The sequence below is a fragment of the Neolamprologus multifasciatus genome, chromosome 10, assembly GCF_963576455.1.
Source record: "Neolamprologus multifasciatus chromosome 10, fNeoMul1.2, whole genome shotgun sequence".
In the NCBI taxonomy this organism is placed as follows: domain Eukaryota; kingdom Metazoa; phylum Chordata; class Actinopteri; order Cichliformes; family Cichlidae; genus Neolamprologus; species Neolamprologus multifasciatus.
In genome coordinates this window covers 31,400,670-31,420,158 of record NC_140448.1, presented here as the reverse complement: position 1 = coordinate 31,420,158, position 19,489 = coordinate 31,400,670, and the positions used below count along the sequence as shown (strand labels likewise).

Genomic DNA, 19,489 nt, shown 5'->3' with positions numbered 1-19,489 from the left:
GCAGCTGAATGTGATAACGAAAACCGTCTCGAACCAGTAAAACTGGATATCAGTGGTTATAGGAGGAAACGCAAGACACTGTCCACCACAACTGTCTTATACCAGCTTCTGCCAGTATCACTGTTTCATAACCTGGGATACAGTAGACTGGAACTACCCCAGTATTAGTGTGTAGGGCTGGGTATCGTCACTGATTTCCAGAATCGATTCGATCCACGATTCAATTCGGTTCGATTCACTTCGATTTGAATCTGGGAAATTCTGACAGAAATATTATAATTCAGATTAGTGCATTTACATATTTTTGTATCTATAAAAAGGAAGCTGACACACGCAAGACTTTATCAAAGGTGTGAGCGTCACAGCAGAGGCCTTTGTGTCAAAGTAGCTGAAGATAACACACAGAAAAACATGAAGGTGATTTTCCTGTCCTGGGATTTTATAAAAATATTCTGCAGTAGATCAAAAATGAAAGAAAACCATTAATCAACATATGAACGTTACCTCTGAAGTTACAGCGGTTTTATTAGAGACACAGCTAAGCGTTTTGCATTTTGCATAATTTTAAAAAGTTTAAATTTGTTCAGTATTGAACGGCAGAAATTAGGTTTTCTTTTCAGAAGAATGTAAAACGAAAAAAAAAACCAAACAAACCAGCGGCCGACAGCCTGTAAACAACGGTAGACTTGTGCGCAACAAGCAAGCGAATAATGCAGAAAACAGATTTTTAGGCGGGAAACTGTTCTTGAAGTACAGAGAGAGAGAGAGAGAGAGCTGTGCATGAAGTGTGATTTTTATCGTGGTCGAAGCAAAACAGTAAAAGTCGGAGTGAATTCATGACGATGTTTATGTGAAGCTAGTTTGCATCTTCTTTTGCTGCTGGTTCGGTCAATATTGTTTGGAAAGACATCAAACTAACAGCTTTAGAATCAGCGCATAAAGGGCGTGAACACAAAGCGCGGACCGCCGACAGATCAGAATCAGCGAGCTGTCGGCTTTCAGCCCCGACTGTGAGAAAGGCAACATCGAACTGATTTGGGTCTGCGGGTCGCGCTGTGTGTTTACGTCTTTGTGCAGAATCCGTGTTCCTGCTCTCATTTACTGTTTTAGCTGTTTGGTGGTTGTTGAAATTTTGTGAGATTTCACCAGAGATTCTGGCATTTCGGGCAAAATAAATTTATATTAAAAAATCGATTCAGATTTTTAATGAATCGATTTTACGTTATCCAAGCCAGAATCGATTTTAATCAATAAATCGATTATAAAAACCCCTATTAGAGTGTAATAACCAGAGGATACAGTAGGCTGGAACTACCCAGAATGGCGTTCAATAAATGAGTAGTTAAAGCTGATTGGCAGATTAGCACACAATACTGCAGAGTGAGTTTGGCTCAGTAATAAGAAGGATGATGTCATTGCCCCGCTTACACCTCGAACCCTTATTCCTGTGATGCATTCATGGTGTAGACATGAAAGTTATATAACTTTGCACCGCTGTGCTGCACAGTTTCACTGCCGGGGTTTGATCCCTCGATGGGGAGTGAGAGCTGGCTGCTGTTGTCTTTTGTCAGGTGGCTCAGGAGGTCGAGGAAGGTTGGTGGTTTGATCCTGGGCGGTTTTAGTTTGATGCCAAAGTATCCTTGGGCAAGATAAAACTAGTCCTGATGCATTCATTAGAGTGAATGTTAGACAGAAAGCTCATCTGACCTCAGAGACACTTTGACATATTCGTCAGGCTTGTTTCATGTTCTTCTGCAAACTTTAATCTTGCAGTTTTATGCCAAAGTGACAAAGCAAGGTCTTTTTCCCCCTTGGATGCTGTCTGCTGTATAAAGGTTATGTAACGTCCTTTGGGCTGTCTGGGCTGTCACCGAAGCTCTGATTTCCTTTAATACTCCCTGCATCGCGTCAGAAGCACTCTCTCAGAGACAGGGAGTACATGGTGCCTCCTACGAGTCAAATTAATGACATTACGTTGAGTTTTGTAGCTCTGATTTCTGCGGCAGCTTCAACAATCCCTCTCCATCTCTAGACATTTCCTGTCACAGTTCAACTGAAATGCCTTTGTCGTGTGTCAACAGCACTGCCGGGGTTGGGTTTTGCTTTCAGACAGATTTTACGTGAGTGCTGCACTGTCTGTCCTCAGTGTCCTTCGACAGCTTAACACATCACTGAACCGAGGCCTGCCTCTGTGATGCATTAGTGAGAACATGCTGTAAACAGCCAGGTGCTCACCAGGAGCTCTGTCCTCAACAAATCAAGTGTAACTTTAAGAGACAGCTGCAGTCCTTTCCTTTTATTGCTCACAGTTAAATGACTGGTGATGACCATGAATTGTCACGACTATGACACTGAATCGTGTTTCCAGACACAAGTTTTCTGGCTTTTTTTGTGTCCCTGAACAGAAACGTTCGTCAGACTCGTCTCTTTTACACAGAATCTCGTAAATCAGGGGTCTTGAACTCCAGTCCTCGAGGGCCGCTGTCCTGAAACTTTTCCATGTGCTGCAACACACCTGAATCAAATGAGTCGGTCATTAGCAAGAGTATAGAACTTGACTGCATGCTGAGGTGGTGACCTCTAACCCTACTCAAGTAAACTTAAGCAAATGTAAGTGTTTGGAAAAATGTATTTCTAACAGTACTTTTATTGCACCGTGTTCATTCAGTCATGCTGCAGTCAGGTCCTATAGAGTCTTGCTAATGACCTACTAACTGTATTCAGGTGTGTTGCAGCCGGGACACATGGAAACATTTCAGGACAGCGGCCGTCGAGGGCTGGAGTTCGAGACCCATGTTGTAAATACATGAACACTTTCCCCTTTAAAGGACAAACAAGGACATTTTCATCTATACTTTTAAAGACTGGGATTGGGGCTGCAGCTGCAGTAATGTGGACGCTGCACCGGTCCGTCGTGGTGAAGAGGGAGCTGAGTGTAAAAGCGAAGCTCTCAATTTACCGGTCGATCTACGTCCCTACCCTCACCTATGGCCACGAGCTGTGGGTAGTGACCGAAAGAACGAGATCGTGGATACAAGCGGCGGAAATGAGCTTCCTCCGAAGGGTGGCCGGCCTCTCCCTTAGAGATAGGGTGAGAAGTTCGGCCATCCGGGAGGGGCTCAGAGTAGAGCCGCTGCTGCTCCACATCGAAAGGAGGCAGCTGAGGTGGTTCGGGCATCTGACAAGGATGCCCCCTGGGCGCCTCCTGGGTGAGGTGTTCCGGGCATGTCCCACCGGGAGGAGGCCCCGGGGCAGACCCAGGACACGCTGGAGAGGTTATATCTCTCGGCTGGCCTGGGAACGCCTTGGTGTTCCCCCGGATAAGCTGGAGGAGGTGGCTGGGGAGAGGGAGGTCTGGGCCTCTCTGCTTAGGCTGCTGCCCCCGCGACCCGGCCTCGGATAAAGCGGATGAAGGTGGATGGATGGATGGATGAACTTTTAAAGACTACATACAGATGTAGGCGTTAAAAACTACTGTTAGGTTAAGTTAAGGCTTAAGCTGCGCAGGTGTTTGGTGATCACCTGGTAATCACTGATGGTTGCTGGAGGGTCCTTGTTGTTCAATTCACTTTTATCTATCTAGCATCAAATTACAACAGCAGTCGCTTCAAGATGCTTTTATTTTAAGGTCAAGTAACTTATACATCTGATGGTTGGTCAGATGGTAAAACTAAACACAAACAAAACTCCATAATTTCACTGAACATGTACAATGACAATAAAGGTCTATTCAGTTCTACATCCATGAATTAAACTCTTATATGAAGCTACATTATTGTTTAAAAGTCTTAAAGGTGATCTCCTCCGTCCAGCGTCGATCATGTGAAAGTGCTGTTTGTGTGTGAGGTAGTTGTAGTAACTTTAGTTGTCTGTCCTTTCACACCCAGTCTGGGATTTTGTTTCTATACCACCAAAAGAAGAAGAAAAGGGGAAAACTGAAGACTTATCTTCCAAATCTGCCTCTCATTAAGATAATCTCACAAGTTGGTATTTTTATCTTCTTGGTTTCTTCTTTGATTTTGTTCCTTTTTGGGTTTTTTGTCTGACCTTAACATCAGCTGCCAGTCCCAACCAATTCATCATTTATTCTGACATTTTTATTGAGACTCTTTACCTCGATGAAAGCCGGAGCTGGAAATGATTATAATAGCTTAAAAGCGTCATTAACATTGTTTTGTGGCAGCAGGGAATCAGAAGTGCTCAGAAAAGGTGACATTTAAACAAATTGCTCCATTTGTCCCTGTCTGGCTGAGGCTCTTTAATCAAATGAGCCTTTGTGGTTTAATAAGAGTCGTTCATAATTGATATTCCTTCTTTAAAAAGAGGCTAAACCAACAAAGATACACACCTGCACCAAAACACCTTAACTCTCTACAAGCCTTTTTCAAATCACCGTCAGGGTTCTGGTTCGTCTTATGATGCTAACTTTAGCTGCTGTCTGATGTTAGCTTGATAGAATTGCTGTTTTACCTTGAAACATCCTTATGGTGCCAAAATCTGTGTAATAATTGGTATTTTTTGCAGTCCCGTAACATGACCTGGATCAAGAAGCATCCATTCATCTTCTTCCTGTTGTGCAGGTCAGGGTCACCGTGCTGGAGCCTACCCCGGCTATCACGAGGTGAGAAGCGTCCTGGACAGATGAGCAGTCTGTTGCAGTCGTCGCTAAAAAATAAAAGTCTGCAAATCGAAAAATTAAACTTGGATGTTCAATAAGAAAGATCTGTATTCACTCCTGTGTCCTGATTCTTGGTCGTTTGGCCTGATGGTCTATTTTTTTACGTTCCCTTTTGTCGCCCTGTCACACTCGATTCTGCTGTCATCACTTTGGTCCAATCGTTTTCCTGCCTTCTGTTGACCACCCGATCTCAGCTCTCCTCTCTGCTCCAGCATATCTACCTGTGGCGCGGCTGCAGAAGGCAGACACACCTGAGCAGCACGAGCAATCACGCCTCACCTGCTGAAAAGAAGAAAGAGCTGAACTGTTGTTGTTGGTGAGGCTGTGAGCTGCAAAGCTGCAGACGAGTATTGTTGAAACACCAACCGTAAGAATAAAGTATGATGAAAAGCATGAAACCATGTGGAGTTATTACACCTTCGTATCCGCAGCTCCACAGCTCCTCCTTAGACTCCACTCTACTCTGTGGCTTCCTCAGAGTCTACAAACAGTTTACTAATCTGATGGTTTCTCATTAGAAACCTTACAGCTGCTGGTTGTGACACTGGGACGAGTGTTTCCTGAGCACGCGCTTCAGGCAAACGTGTTCAGCTGCTCTAAATTAACAGTCCTGGTTTTTACCAAAGTGGGTTTTTAAAATTTCTATAATGTTTAATTGACCAGTGAGTGCAAGCTCCTGAAGGAAAACCATACTTTTTCATTTTAAATAGAATTATTTTAGTTGGCAGCACAGTGGTTAGCACTGTTGCCGCACAGCAAGAAGGTCCTGAGTTCAATTCCACCATCAGACCGGGGTCTTTCTGTGTTTGCATGTTCTCCCCGTGTTTGCGTGGGTTCCCTCCGGGTACTCCGGCTTCCTCCCACCGTCCAAAGACATGCAGCTTGTGGGGATAGGTTAATTGGTTAATCCAAATTGCCATTAGGTGTGAATGTGAGTGTGAATGGTTGTCTGTCCCTGTGTGTTGGCCCTGTGACAGACTGGCGACCTGTCCAGGGTGTACCCCGCCTCTCGCCCTATGACAGCTGGGATAGGCTCCAGCGCCCCCTGCGACCCTGAGAAGCGAATGGATGGATGGATTATTTTAGTTATCTACACATTTTCTAATTTAATTTTAGAGAAAAAGCTGAAAAAGTTGTAAAGCACAATATTAGTTTCTGATTAAATTATTTACTTGCATTAATGAAAAATAGCTTTTTTATATATAAAAAAAGGTGAATTCAGTTTATTATGTGGCTCTTAAATAATAGCATAAAAAAAGTGTGTTTTGTTGTTGTTATGGAAGGTGGTCTAATAAACTCCACTGGCCTTGAACCACGACACACCTCCACCTGTGCTACAGCTGTACCTCTCTCCTGACCTCCTGACGTACATACTGATGAAGGTTTGTCTCATTTGGACTCATCGCTCGCATCGTCAGAAACTGCTGCCACTCATTTTCTGTCCACTCTTCTGTAGTTTGCCTCACCTGTCCTCCCAGTTTCCCTTCCACTGAAACCATTTCTGGCTTCAGTGGTACACGGATCAGCTGAAGCTCCAGATGTTGACTCAGGTCTTGTGTCCTCGGATTCTTAAGGACGTGACTTTCAGATACGAATCATCTGCTGAAGATTTTTGCAGTTTCCTTGATTTTTGATGACGAATCTGTTTTTGGGAACAGAAATCCTGTTGTATGCTTGTTTACTGATCAAACGGGCAACGACTGCAGATCTCTGATCTTCAGACTTCCTGTCCAGCTGCTGGACTTTAGTAGTTCAGTCAACACTAAACGGTACATTTAGATTTCCTGACAGCTGTGAGGTCAGTCAGTTTTCATTAAATGTGTGATTGTTGGCAGGAAGTAGTGTTTGTGCCCTGGAGCTGTTAAGATTGTTAGCCAGGAGCACCAACTGACAACTTAATGGCAGAGTAATTACGTTCAGTCTTAACAGGCTCTTATTTACATTTGCCAGCGATACAAACTTCACATTAGCTGCACGTCTACAAACAGCAGGAATGTTTTGAGCCTAAACAACTCTTTGAATTTTCACTAAACATCAGCGGCGAGCTGCGTTTCCTGAGGCTTTGATGTATAAAACAAACCAGCAAATCTGTCCCAGCCAAAGGCTCCTCTGTGAGTCTTTTAAGAAGCAGCTCTCGGTAATTTTACACATCGTAGTTGAAGAATCGGAGGATTCTGACTGTTTTTAATCACAAAATATTTCACAGAAACTCATCTCCGCTGCACGAGGCTGAGGAGATGAAACAGACTCGCTGTGAGCTCGTAAAGAAAAGAGAAGACGTGAGGCTGAGATGATGGATTTGTCATTGCAGCAGATTTCATTTCCACATCTCTCACTGCGTCTGCATGAACTGTGTGTTTAAGGTCCCACCAAAGCATCTCGGTCGGGTTTAAGTCCCAACTTTGACTCGGCCAAACCAAAACCTTCATTTTGTTTTCCGTCCCTTCAGATGGACGTGCTGGTGTGCTTTGGATCGTCGTGCTGCTGCAGAACCTGAGTGCTCTTAGCACATAGCCGGATATTGTCCTGCAAGATTTTCTGTTTGAGAACAGAATTCATGTTTCCATCAGTTACATCGAGTCGAGAAGCAGCGAAACACCTCGGACCATCACGACCACCATGTTTCACTGTTGGGGTGATGACCGTTTGATTCCAGATGTAACGCGACTCAAACCTTCTGAAAACTTACGCTTTTGTCTCGTTTTTCCCCAAAACTCTCGGTGATCATCAAGTTGTGTTTTGACAAATGTGAGACGAGCCTTTGTTTTAGTCAGCGGTGGTTCTCTCCCTGAACTTTGTTTTTGTTGACTCGTGACCTCTGACCTTAGCTGTGAGGCCTGCAGTTCTTTAGATGTTGTTCTGGGTTTTTTGTGACCTCCTGGATGAGTATATGTGGTAGGCCGGCTACTCCCGGGAAGGTTCACCACTGTTCCTACATCACCTTGTTCTCAAGTTATCACATTCACAGGATTTTCATGTAATTTGATAGTAAGTCTCCTGAATTTTCTTAGAGGTTTATTTCTTCCTTTCCTCTATTTTCATACTTTCAGCTGTACCTTGGTTCCCTCATGTCTCCATTTAGCCCTCGGTGTGTATTAATTTGTAGTCCTATCTAGGGATGGGTACCGGTATCCAGTGCCATGATGGTAACCAGACCGAAAAGCAGCGCACATTTCACAGCTTTATTTTCCTGAGATGTCATGCACTTTGGATTCTAGCCAATCATTTTATGTTTCCGAGGATAGTAGGCGGGTCCAGGTACGTACGTTCTTTTAGAGCAGAGCTGCAGATTAAAAATGCCCAAGGCAAAGCCGTCAAAAGTCTGGCTGTACTTCACAGCAAAAGATGCAAACTCAGCAGCTGCAACAAGTGCTTTAAGCTGATACTGTGATGCTGTCAAAGGAGGTAACACCTCGAATCTGATGAAACACCTGGCGACGCATAGCGTTCTTTTAAAAAGCCGAGAAATGTGCCGTATTTGATAGCTTGCTGCGAGACCTCACACCGAGCACATCTACTGCGGGTGTGGTGCCTGTTATCGACCCGGAGTTAGCAACATCCCCCAAAAACCCGAAGAGGAGAGTCCTGGCCCCTAGCCCTGCCAGTGTAGCAGAAATGATGAGGATGATGATGCAGCAGCAGCTGTTCTTCTCTGCGTGAGTAGCTTAATGTTGTTCGTGTGTAATTTACGTTGAGTAGGCTAACCACGTTATTACATTAATGCATGTAAGGTGAACTAGCAAACACCATCATAGCTACATGCGGCTGTCTTCTTGTTTGATGGCAGATACTCCCTTCACCCTGGACAAAAAGGCTAAAATGACCAAAGAAAAAGTGGAAAACAGTTAAACATGAGAGGTTTTTGGACAAAGTTTGTGTTTTTTCCATTGTTTAAGCTGCTTCCAGCCAAGAGTGATCCCATATATGCCCCATAGCTGCAGAAAAGGCTAACATTGTTATCTTTTTACAAAAAACAGCTGAACATGAGAGGTTTTTGGACAAAGTTTGTGTTCTCCATTCTTTAAGCACCGGTTTGAGCACCGTTTAAGCACCGGCACCGTTTCAAAAGTACCGGTTTGGTACTGGTATCGGATAAAACCTAAACGATAGTCCGATCCTTCTCCTTAGTCTGTTTCCAGTTGTGGAAAAAAGGTTCACTCCTGTTTGTTTCAGCCCTGCCTCAGTAATCCTTCCATCTGTGTTATATTAATAAACTATTATTTTTTGGATCTTTTCACAAAGCACAGGAAGACTCGTCACAGATGAAGATGTTTTTATTTTACAAGGCATTTGTCACAAAGTTTAAAAGAATGATTGGAAGTTTTTACATGGAAAAATCTTTTCTTTTTCATATCAGAGACCCAGCTGACATCAGCCGGTGACCATCAAAAGGGCAGTGCCAGCAGTTTGCAGTAAAGACGACACTGAAAACAACAAAACAGCGCGTTACAAAATGAATCCAAGCGTCTCTGTGGCGTTCTTGTACTCTGCACAGCGGAATCCAAACAACTCTGAAGGTAAACCGACCTTCAGCATTTCCCCTCTAATATCAGAGACGTGCTGGCCGCAGGTCACCGTGTGCTCTTTTGTAAGCGTTAATGCTCACAGTCCTCGAGGAGGAGGCAAGCTGTGAACAGTCTTCCTAAAAATCAGCACGGATAAAAGAAGAGAGGTCGTCGTGGGCTACAGACGGTTTCCCGGAGCCATGGCAACAGCAGCCTCGTACAATAGGTTGTTCGAGTGCAGCGAGAGGAGGAGCGATCGGGGATGAATGAGAGTGCGCCACGAGAGAGGGTAGTTAGGGCTGGAAATGAAGGCGATAGTAAGTCTGCATGAAAGGCAGGGCAGCCGCTGTGCTTACTGCTCGTTTTGATCCTCGTCCTCTGCCTCCAGAATACCTCTGACTCGACAACAGCGCTTTGAAACAGTGTGTAATATACCTACATAGCTGAAAGCCTCGGTCCTGGCAGAGTTAAGTGGCAGCTTTTGCCCACTGCAAGGGGGAAATTAACTCCTGACGCCTCTCCAGCCCTAAAACCCTCTTTGGACAATTAAATCTCTACTTGTAGCAGCGTTATGATACCAAATGTCCAGCTTTTTAGTTGTTTATCCTTTTTCTGACAGGATTCGAGCCTAAACAGCAGTGCTCCGGCCCAGCAAGGGGAAGGCTGTTGGCATGCCACAGCTGGGCTCCAACCCCCTGAGTCCATGGACCCCCTGAAGCCCTTGCAACCCTCCTTGGAACCCTTGAATCCCTCCTTGAAGTCCCTGAATCCCTCCTTGAAGTCCCTGAATCCCTCCTTGAAGTCCCTGTATTCCACCTCTAAGTCCGTCATTATGAGTCCTCGGGTCTCTGCGGGGCATGGTAGCCATCGCGGCTGTAGCCTGAAGGGATCGGGTTGCAGGTGGGGTGAGGTTATTGTGGTTCAGATCCATGTTGGACAGGAGGTGACCCAAAGAGTCCCAGCGCTGAGACGAAGGCAGGCGTATCAGGGAGGAGTAGCCTCGGTCGGGGAACACGGTAGCCGCAGGAGGCTTGCTGGTCTCGGATGTGAACACCGGGGCGCGATCGTGAGGTTCCCTTAAAGACGACGGCGCGGCTCGGAGAGGGGCGGGCTTCAGGTACGTTCCCCCCCGCGGGTCAGCCAAGACCTCGCAGTAAGGTGGAGGAGGATCATCCATCAGGACTGCCTCCTCGTAACAAGGCGGCTTCCCGAACACATCCGTGTCTGGAAGAACGAGAAAACGGGAGTTAGCATTACGGACCGATAAGCTATAAACTGCAGTTCCCCTAATGGCCACTGGAGGCTGTTTCCAAAAATGAGTCAATCCTTATAGACTCCCACTTTAAAATGTCCAATCTCAGGCCAGAGCTGCTTAATTATATCCACAGCATAGTTTTAATTATTTTTATTCAGCATCGTTATGGATGAATCTAAGAATTACTTAATCAAAGCTCTTCCTCAGTCTTTTAGTTTAGCTCCAATCCTCTTGGGTGGAGCTAAACTAAACAGCAGGTAATGGAGTATTAGTTACCTGGTGGCTTGCAGTGCAATAGCACCTGTCGTAAAAGGGAATCAGCTGCCTGAACTAACACTGTGTTCAAATTTAAGTAAAAAGCAGAAACTTTTAGACCACGGCTATTAATTAACACCATTGTGATGAGCTCAGTGATTTTGTGTTGTGTGTTTGTTGTTATCCCAAAGTAAAGTCTGTAGGACCAGGAAGCAAAACACTAATGAGCTTCTTCCCTGAAGCAGACCAGAGGGAAACCTCAGCTTTCACTGCAACACAGCATCCATTTATCATAATATGCCTGATGCAGTGTGATGCACTGGAATAAAGCCAACGTGCAACACACACACTTCATTATCAGGTCACAACCCAAACAGCTTGTAATTACCGCACGCCCGCCGCGACACCTGTGACTGTGCTCGGCGGCAGGAACAAAAGCCATCGCAGGACTTCTGCTCCGAGTTTGCGTTTCTTTCTGTCCCTCTTACATCACTCACTCCTATTTCAGGCCCGCTTGTTCTCCAGCTTTCCGCCTCCCTCTCAAGACTTCATGAGTTCGAGCGGAGAAACTGCATTGCAGCACGTTGTGCAACAAGAGAAACACGAGCTGATGGCACACAGAGAGAGAAGAGGTGACGATTCTCCGGGCTGGTGTCAATGGTCTGAAGTTTGTATACATTAAGATTTAAAACCACTCTCTCTTTGATAAATCAGATATTCCCCCAATGCAACAAAATGCCAAAAAACTCACAACAAACCAATCAGGCAACACGAATGTGAGAGATGAGGAAAAGCAGCGATGATTCATCCGTCTGAGATTTCAATTTACTACAGAGGAAATACTGCGTGTCGCTTATGTACACTTGGCAGTGCTGAGTGAGGGAAACATGGAGGCATTTCAGTTCATCTGTGGAAAACTGAGTTAAAGTTCAGCCCAGAGGGAGCTCGGAGCCTATTCAGTATGGGCGGCCCTGATGTACCCAGAAGTCGCTGGAAAGATTATATATCACCAACACAGAGGCGCATTTGTCAGACACTTCCTGTTTTGCCGTTAAATCATCCGAGGTGTCCTTCAGCGTTCCTGCAGTTTTCAGATGTGCAACGTCTGAGATCCTTCCCAGACGCCTTAACGCCCACTCACATCACATGACAGGGTGGAGCTAGGTCTCACAATGGGGTCACCTGAAACACTGGCTGACTGTGACTCACACCTGTTTTCACAAGTAGAGGATCATTAGGGGGTCCGTGACCCTCTCGGAGACACTCCACAGGGCTTAAACTAGAGCTGCACGATTTTGCATAAAATGAGAATCACGATTTTTTTGCTTAGAATTGAGATCACGATTCTCTCACGATTTTCTTTTCCAGTATAAATATTTATTGCACTTATTAACTGCACATCAACTTCGTAACAGTTGAGACTGAACATAAAAACAATAAATAAACATAAAAACAACAAATGTCTCACGTTTTGTCGTTGCTGCAAAATGTTGTACTGCTTGAAATTGCGTCTCCACCGTTGCTCGACGCTGCGTGTGTAGAGCAGGTAGAGCAACAATAGAAAAACAGTTGCGGGACGGCACTGTGTAGCGTTTGTCTAGGGTGTTGATCGTTTTCCTAAATCCCTCGTTTTGCACAGTGTTGATGGAGCCATATCTTTGGTCAGGTGATAAGTAACAGCCTCCGTAATTTCTTTGTGCCTGCGGGAGGTCGACGTGTTTAGGGAAGCGCTGTATAAGGTTCCCGTTATTGATGTTTGGGTGGTTGACCGGGACGGATTTTCTCCTGTCACTTTCTCGTCATCCCTGACGTGCTCTCCGTTGTTTTTCCTGCTAATTTTAGCAGCCAGCTTCTGTATCACGTGGTATAAGGCTCCGCCCTCGTCATTTGTTGAGCAGGAAGAGTGAGCGCTTGTTTTCATGCAGATTACGTCCCGGATCAAAATGCGGTACAATCGTCGTCGTCTTTTTTTTTTTTAAATCGTTGTCATTTGGATATGAGATCGCACATAAGTATGAATCGAGATCGCGATTTTCTAACGATTAACCGTGCAGCCCTAGCTTAAATCCACCAGTTGCTCTTAAAACTGAAGAAGCTTCTTGGATGAAACATCTATAACAAACAAGGCCAGACGCTTTTCTTTCCGAGCTCTCAGACTACGACGACCTGGATGACTGAGAACCTTCACAGACAAAAAGAGGTTGGCGGCTGGCGGCTGTACCGATTCCTGGATTAACAGTAAGGAAATTACATTTCAATACATCACAAAGGCTCTTTAGTTAATCTGCAAGCCGAGCGGATAGAAAGGAAAAAAGTAAGTGTAAACACAAAGCAAGCCTCAGAAAAACAGCAGCGCAGCCGATGTGAAAAGTTCATACTTCCAACACAACACAATGTTTTTCACAGTTTAAACAAACTAAGGCGAGTTACTTGTTGCTAGAGCGTCACTTTGACCATTACAGGCATCAAAACTGATTCTGGTTCCTGCACTGAATATATTTATTTAAGGTTTAGAGTCCACAAACTGAAGCAATCACGAGGCTGCAGTTTGAAACATGTCTGTCTGAGCCTGCAGAGATTTAATCACCGAGGATGAGAAGCTGCCTGTGGATCCGTGGAGATGATTGTAATTTGGTGAAATTGTCTGAAACACCTTAATTTGCTTTTCTCTTCCTGATTTCCTTTCTTGCAGGATGCGCTCTGATTATGCTTCACAACAGGAACGCGAGCTTTTAGATGGAGTTGAGAACGTCTCTGTCAGTTCACGCAGGTTCGTTTTTCCCCCATTGTTCTCTCTCCTAATTGGCTCGTTCACACCTGCTGCTAATTACACTGATGGACTCGTCTGTTTTACATTTGCGAGAATCTCAAATCTCTGCAGTGAAATGTTGACACGCAGGTTCAGCACCTGCACAGGTTTCTGCTGTGCTGCTTTCAGGGAACGCTGGGACATTAATCACGGTCAGCACTCGGCTGAATTCGTGCTGAATGGTTTCAGCTGACGTGTGAGATGAGTGAAGGGAGCAGCTGCAGTGTGGCTGAAACAACAGAAAACAAAGTGCTGAACTGTTGTGGCTTTTAAGAGGGGTGTCTGCTACCTGACACACATTACTTTGACATTTTCTGACATTCGAGAAAGAAGCAACTGGAGGTGGTTCTGCTGCAGAGAGCACAGCAAAGTACGATTCAGGAAAACCTGACCGGCGAGAGCCGAGTCTATATTTCAATGACTCGTCAGGAACAATCTAACCCTCAGGCTGCGAACACACATCAGTCGAACAGCAGATTTCTGGAGCTGAAAGACATTTTTATATCCAGGCTGATGAATGTTGCCAGATCGCGATCAATATCTGTCGAATGTTGCACAAGCTGCCGTCCTCCTCGTTCAAACACGGAAGAAACTCGGCTCTTTTTAAAGCAACTGTGCGACTTCTTCAGCCAAGAAATCAACTATATTTACACACACACTCAGGTGTTATGTTTATAAAACGACTGATGGGATCGCTCCACAGTTTCTGCAGAGCTGTGAAAAGACCGGCTCTAAAGATATTCAAGGACAGTTTGCCTGCAGCTCAGTTTGTGTAATCATGTAGACACGATCGAGACAAGTTGCTGAAGTTCAAATGGAAGCATCAAAATCAAAAAAGGTGATTTGATTGACTTCGTCAGACGAGCTGGTCTGAGTCTGTAAGGTTTGGGCGGCAGTTCTTCAGGTGAAAATACCTTGTTGATGGCAGGAGTCAGAGAAGAATGGCGAGACTGCAACAGTAACTTTCACTGGTTAGAACCACAGTCTACAGAAGAGAATCCCTGAATCTGCAACGTACGAAGCAGATGGGCTACAGCGGCAGAAGAGCACGCCGGGCGTCAGTCCTGTCGGCTAAGAACAGCAAACTGATGCTACGAGTCAGACGAGCTCACAAAAACCGCCCAACAGATGGTTGGAGAGACGTTTCCTGTTCGGATGAGTCGATTTCATCCAACATTCAGATGGCGTTGTCTGAATTTGGTGTAAACATCATGAAAGCATGAAGGTTTCCTGACCACAGCTTAGCTGACCACATCCATCTTCTGATGGGTGCTTCAGCTGGGATAACACACTGTGTTGCTTAAATCATCTCATATTAGAGCAACAGAGGGGAAAAATAATAAACTTTTCAGGGGTGAATTTGAAGTTCATGAAGTTAAAAAGACCTTTTCTGTGAAACTGGCTCAATCTGTAAGCCAGTGACGAACCACGACATGAAAAGTGACTAAAATAGGATTAATTGGGTTTTTTTGTCACAATCTAACAGCCAGGGATCAAAACGCATCCAATTACTTTTCCACAAGAAGTGAGAACTGACAAGAAATGCTGCCATAAATACTCTAATCAGAGAAAGGAAGAGAGGAGGAGGCTCTGAGAGAACCGCTTCAGCTGAAGTCCAAAATCTGTCCACCACGCGAGTGTTTTACTGCGATCACTGACGAGTGTAGCACTAATTTGGGTTTGTAGGCGTCACCCTGAGAGGTAACAGCAGCTGTATGCAAGATAAAACCTATTGGATGGCGTTAAGAACATTTTATCCATTAACACGTTTTCACAGGTGCCTGAAAAATGACCCACGCCCGTCAGCAGCAACCCACATACCAACCAACAGCCTGTTTACAGCCACCACAGCAAACAGCAGCGCTGGAAACCTGCAGCTGTTTGGTGAACTGTTGCCATGAAACGGGCCGTACTGATCAATGCAAATGTGTTTGTTTATACGTGGCCAGAGTCCATCGAACATGGCTCACAGATACCTGCGAGATCAGGTTGCTATTGTTTCTCAGCTCTGCACTAACTCCCCCATCAACACGGCAGCTGTAAACAACACAGCAGCTGTCAGGACGGCTTTAAATACCCAGCGAACGCTCGGCAGGACGTCAGCAGAAACACGCGGCGTTGATGTTTCCACCGGAGGGTCGGACGGGTCCGAAGCTGAAACCGCTCACAGGATTAAGCTAATGGGAACCACGGTGGCATCCATTACCAGTGCAGCTGCTGTGCCTAAACCATCAAAGCTCACAATAAGAACCTTTGACTGAGGGCTTTCATTCATTTCTGATCTTTTGATGATTTTCCTGTTAAACTCGAGTCTCCATCAACAGCTTTACTTTGACAGTTTCCAGCTAATGAGGAAGATGTTGAGGATTATAAATGAGTCATAGAAGGAAGAAGGATTTGTAGTTTTCCTTAACACAGCTTCCCTTTAAAGGAAGAAGGAAAAATCCCAAAAGCCTCGTTTATTTTAATGGAAAACCTTTTTTTGATTTTTGCAACTAATCCTGTAAATTCATGAGTTTAACACAAATTATCATTTGGTTCATTCATGATTTGTCTACATCAGCGCTCCCCAACCCCCGGGCCTCGGACCGGTACCGGTCCGTGAGTCGTTTGGTACCGGGCCGCGAGAGTTGAGGCTCAGGTGTGAAATGTATAGTTTTCAGGGTTTTTATCGGTTTTCAGCGTTATTTTGTTATCGTTTTTATCGTTAACTCGGTTTTCCTGGGTCTTTTCACGTGTGTTATGAAAAAAAAATTCTTTTTTTCGGTACCGGTACTAGTTTTATTTTGTTGTATTTATCTGCGACACCTTAAAGGCCGGTCCATGAAAATATTGTCGGGCATAAACCGGTCGGTGGCGCAAAAAAGGTTGGAGACGGCTGATCTACATCATTACTATGATGACAACCACAGAAAGCTTAGAGTTACTGTCGCCATCAATGAATGAACTGACACATTTACAAGACCAAAACTAGAACATGCTAAATTTATGAACCAAAACTTAAAAGGAAAAAAACATTTTCAAAGGAAAAAAACATTTTTAAATGAAAAACTAGCAAATTTAAAGACAAAATCTGAAGAAAATGCAAGAAAAAAAAAACTAGTCAATGTGAAAATCCTTTGACCTCTGCCCCTTAAGCTACTGGGATTCAAAGTCATCTGAGATTGTTAGTAGATGCATCTATGGTATCAATTTAAAAACCCCGCGTGACCTCGTTCTTCAGTTATATTGACAAACTGCTCACACCGCCCGGCCGGCAGGGTGACAACTGAACCCCATCTGCCTTTTACGGGTGAAACAACAAACGTTTAAGGGGGAAAAAGGAAAAAGAGCAATTTATGATGGGGAAAAACAACAACAACGACACCTTTTAAAAAAAAGGTCAAAAATTTATGATCAAATACTACAAAATTGACAAGGAAGTGTTAAATTTAAGAAGAAAAACCACAAATTTATGATAAAAAAAAAGTGATAAAATAGTAAATTCATAAAGGATCAACCAGCTAAATTGAAGGATGAATAAACACAATTTTAAAGGGAAACAATTTGGTAAATTTGGTAAATTTGCAAGACAAACACTGGGGAAGTTACAAGAAGAAGATCTGCAAATCCAAGAAGAAAGTGCTTATTCTGTGAGGGAAACAAATCCAAGAGGAGAAATGGTGCATTTAAAAGGAAAACTGGTGATTGAGAGGAATCCTGCTAAACGCAGCAGGAAAAAGGCCAAATTTTTATCAACAAAACTGAAAGTCAGGGAGTGAAGTTTCTTTGACGGCTGTTGCTAGAACATCATTAGCACCTCTTTCTGTAACTGGTTTTCATTATGAGTCTCCTCCACCTGCACAAACACATTAATAACAGCTAATTTTAAGAACACCGCTCGCTTTGCTCTCAAATAGTCTCATCTTCTGTGTTTTAGCAGATACCCAGTAACGCTATCAGCAGCTGCTTCACACAGAGCTGCAAATGGACCGAAACTGTTTGCTGAAAGAGGCTAAAAAAAGCTTCTTTCCACTTTGCTGTAAAACCTGCTTTTACCACCTCCTCTGCTGCTGAAGTCGACTGAAACAGCTCCTCTCGGGTCTCAGCTGCCGAGCACCTGCTTCGCTTTCAGCTCTGCTGCTGCCTGGATACTAAACCTCTTCATCAGTCTGCTTTGAGGCCAAGACTCCAGCGATCTTTTGTTTCATCCTGTACTGTCTGTCTCCGCTCATTAATCGTCTTTGAGAGCAGCTGATGCTCTTTTACCCCTTTAATTCCTATTCTTCTGTAGATCTGTTCGTTTTGTTCCTCCGTCATAAAGCAAGCTGCTCATTACGCGCATTGTTTTCACTCTATAGATCATTGAGATTTTCCTGCTTTAGAAAAGAAAATCAAGAACAGAAATGGGAGTATTCTCACACAACCATGACACCAAAATAAAAAAAATAATTTTAAAAATATTCAATTTAACTGGAAGTTAAATTCACATCTTCGAGAGAAAACCTGGGAAGCAACCACAGCGAGAACAGGGTCACTTTTCAGCCTTTTTTTCATCTCTTGGATCTGCATGATATCACAGAGTGAATAGTCCTTATATGGTTATATCAGGCACAGAAGCCACACCCCTCTGCTGTTCTAAATTTCTGCTTATGAGGGGCATAAGCAGATTTATTTAATTATTTTTTAGAAAACATGTCAGTGTGAAAACAAAAGAATCTGTCGACACCAAAGCTAGCAGTGACGCTTCAACCCCAATGTTAGATTTTGACATCAAAGTCTCAGTTTTCTAACATCCTCACCTGCACGGGAGTTTTTAGAGCTCAGTCTTCAGTGGAAACACTCGTGTACGTGTGGATATAGCCATGAAATGCTCCTCGGGTACAGCGAGAGGACAGAAATATAAAGCAGCATAACTCACATACTGCAAATGACATGTACTATGTGGGTTTATTAAGACCTGAGCAACATTTTTCCTGTTCGGAGTTTAATCCGTGCGAGGCAAAGGGGAGTTGCACAGTCTCTGTGATTACAGTGATTCTTTGCGAAGCTGCACCTCTCGGCCTCTGAGTGTCTCCTCCTTCTAATCACTCTTATTTTATTGTTACCTACTCCGTCACCGCACGGCCTCCGCGGCTGTTGCCTACGCCTCAGCGGCAGCTGTCACCATGACACCATGCGGGGGAACGCTGGCCAGCATGGAGGGAGGGAGGTGGAAGCTGGGAACTAAACTGGGAACTATAAGAAATGCTGCTGCACTTTGCTTCTCTGTCTGAATCGCATCAGTTTTGTGTTTCCTGTTGAGCTGAGCTCAAACCACGAGGCGTAAGGATGAAAAACAGCTTGTAAATACAGATCAAACACGGCGTGACAGGTTTGGTTATTTGCTCAGCAGCAGAGACGAGTTCTGCTTCAGAAAGTGAGTCAAGTTTACAGAAGAGACTAATAAATGCAGGAGGAGGTGTTATGAATGCTGACTGCAGCTCTGCTCTCCGTGGAAACTCTTATAAGCAGTTCTGGATCTGAAGAGCTTGAAGCTGGATTTTTCAGGTTATTCCTGTGAGGACGTCTGATGGCTGAGAGTAAAATGTCCAAATCACGAACACGGTGCAGTCACGAACCTTGTGGATCATGAAGCTGGGATGAACCTATGCGACCCATATCCGATCATGGTGTGACAGTGTGAACGGCACAAATCCGATATTTTCAAATCCGATCTGGGTCACTTTCGTATGTGGTGCTGAATCCGATACATATCTGATGTTTTAGAAAGCGACTGCTGTTTGATGGTCACGTCGCATTAAATCCGTCTTTTACGTCACCGACACAAGACAGACGGCAATTATCAGCGCCGGAGAAGACATCGCGAACGCTTCCTGACCATCCAGTGTAGATGTTAGTGAAACTGTTGGGAAGACAATGTTGGAGAAACGTGAACATTTTATTTGTTCTGTATAATCTGCAGACTGACAGAAATCTGCAACTATCCTTTGAAGCAGCGCTCCTCT

The 19,489-nt window shown here is 44.4% G+C and overlaps 1 protein-coding gene across 1 annotated transcript in view; it reads right to left on the bottom strand.

Annotated features, from left to right (window-relative positions):
- Positions 1-8,173: 8,173 nt before the first annotated feature.
- Positions 8,174-19,489, bottom strand: part of prr7 (proline rich 7 (synaptic)) — a 31,172-nt gene continuing 19,856 nt past the window's right edge. Inside the window, exon 3 of the mRNA XM_085173722.1 lies at positions 8,174-10,407. Within this exon, the coding sequence (XP_085029848.1) occupies positions 9,812-10,407 (596 nt within the window). The 3' untranslated portion in view covers positions 8,174-9,811. The remainder of the gene's footprint in view (positions 10,408-19,489) is intronic.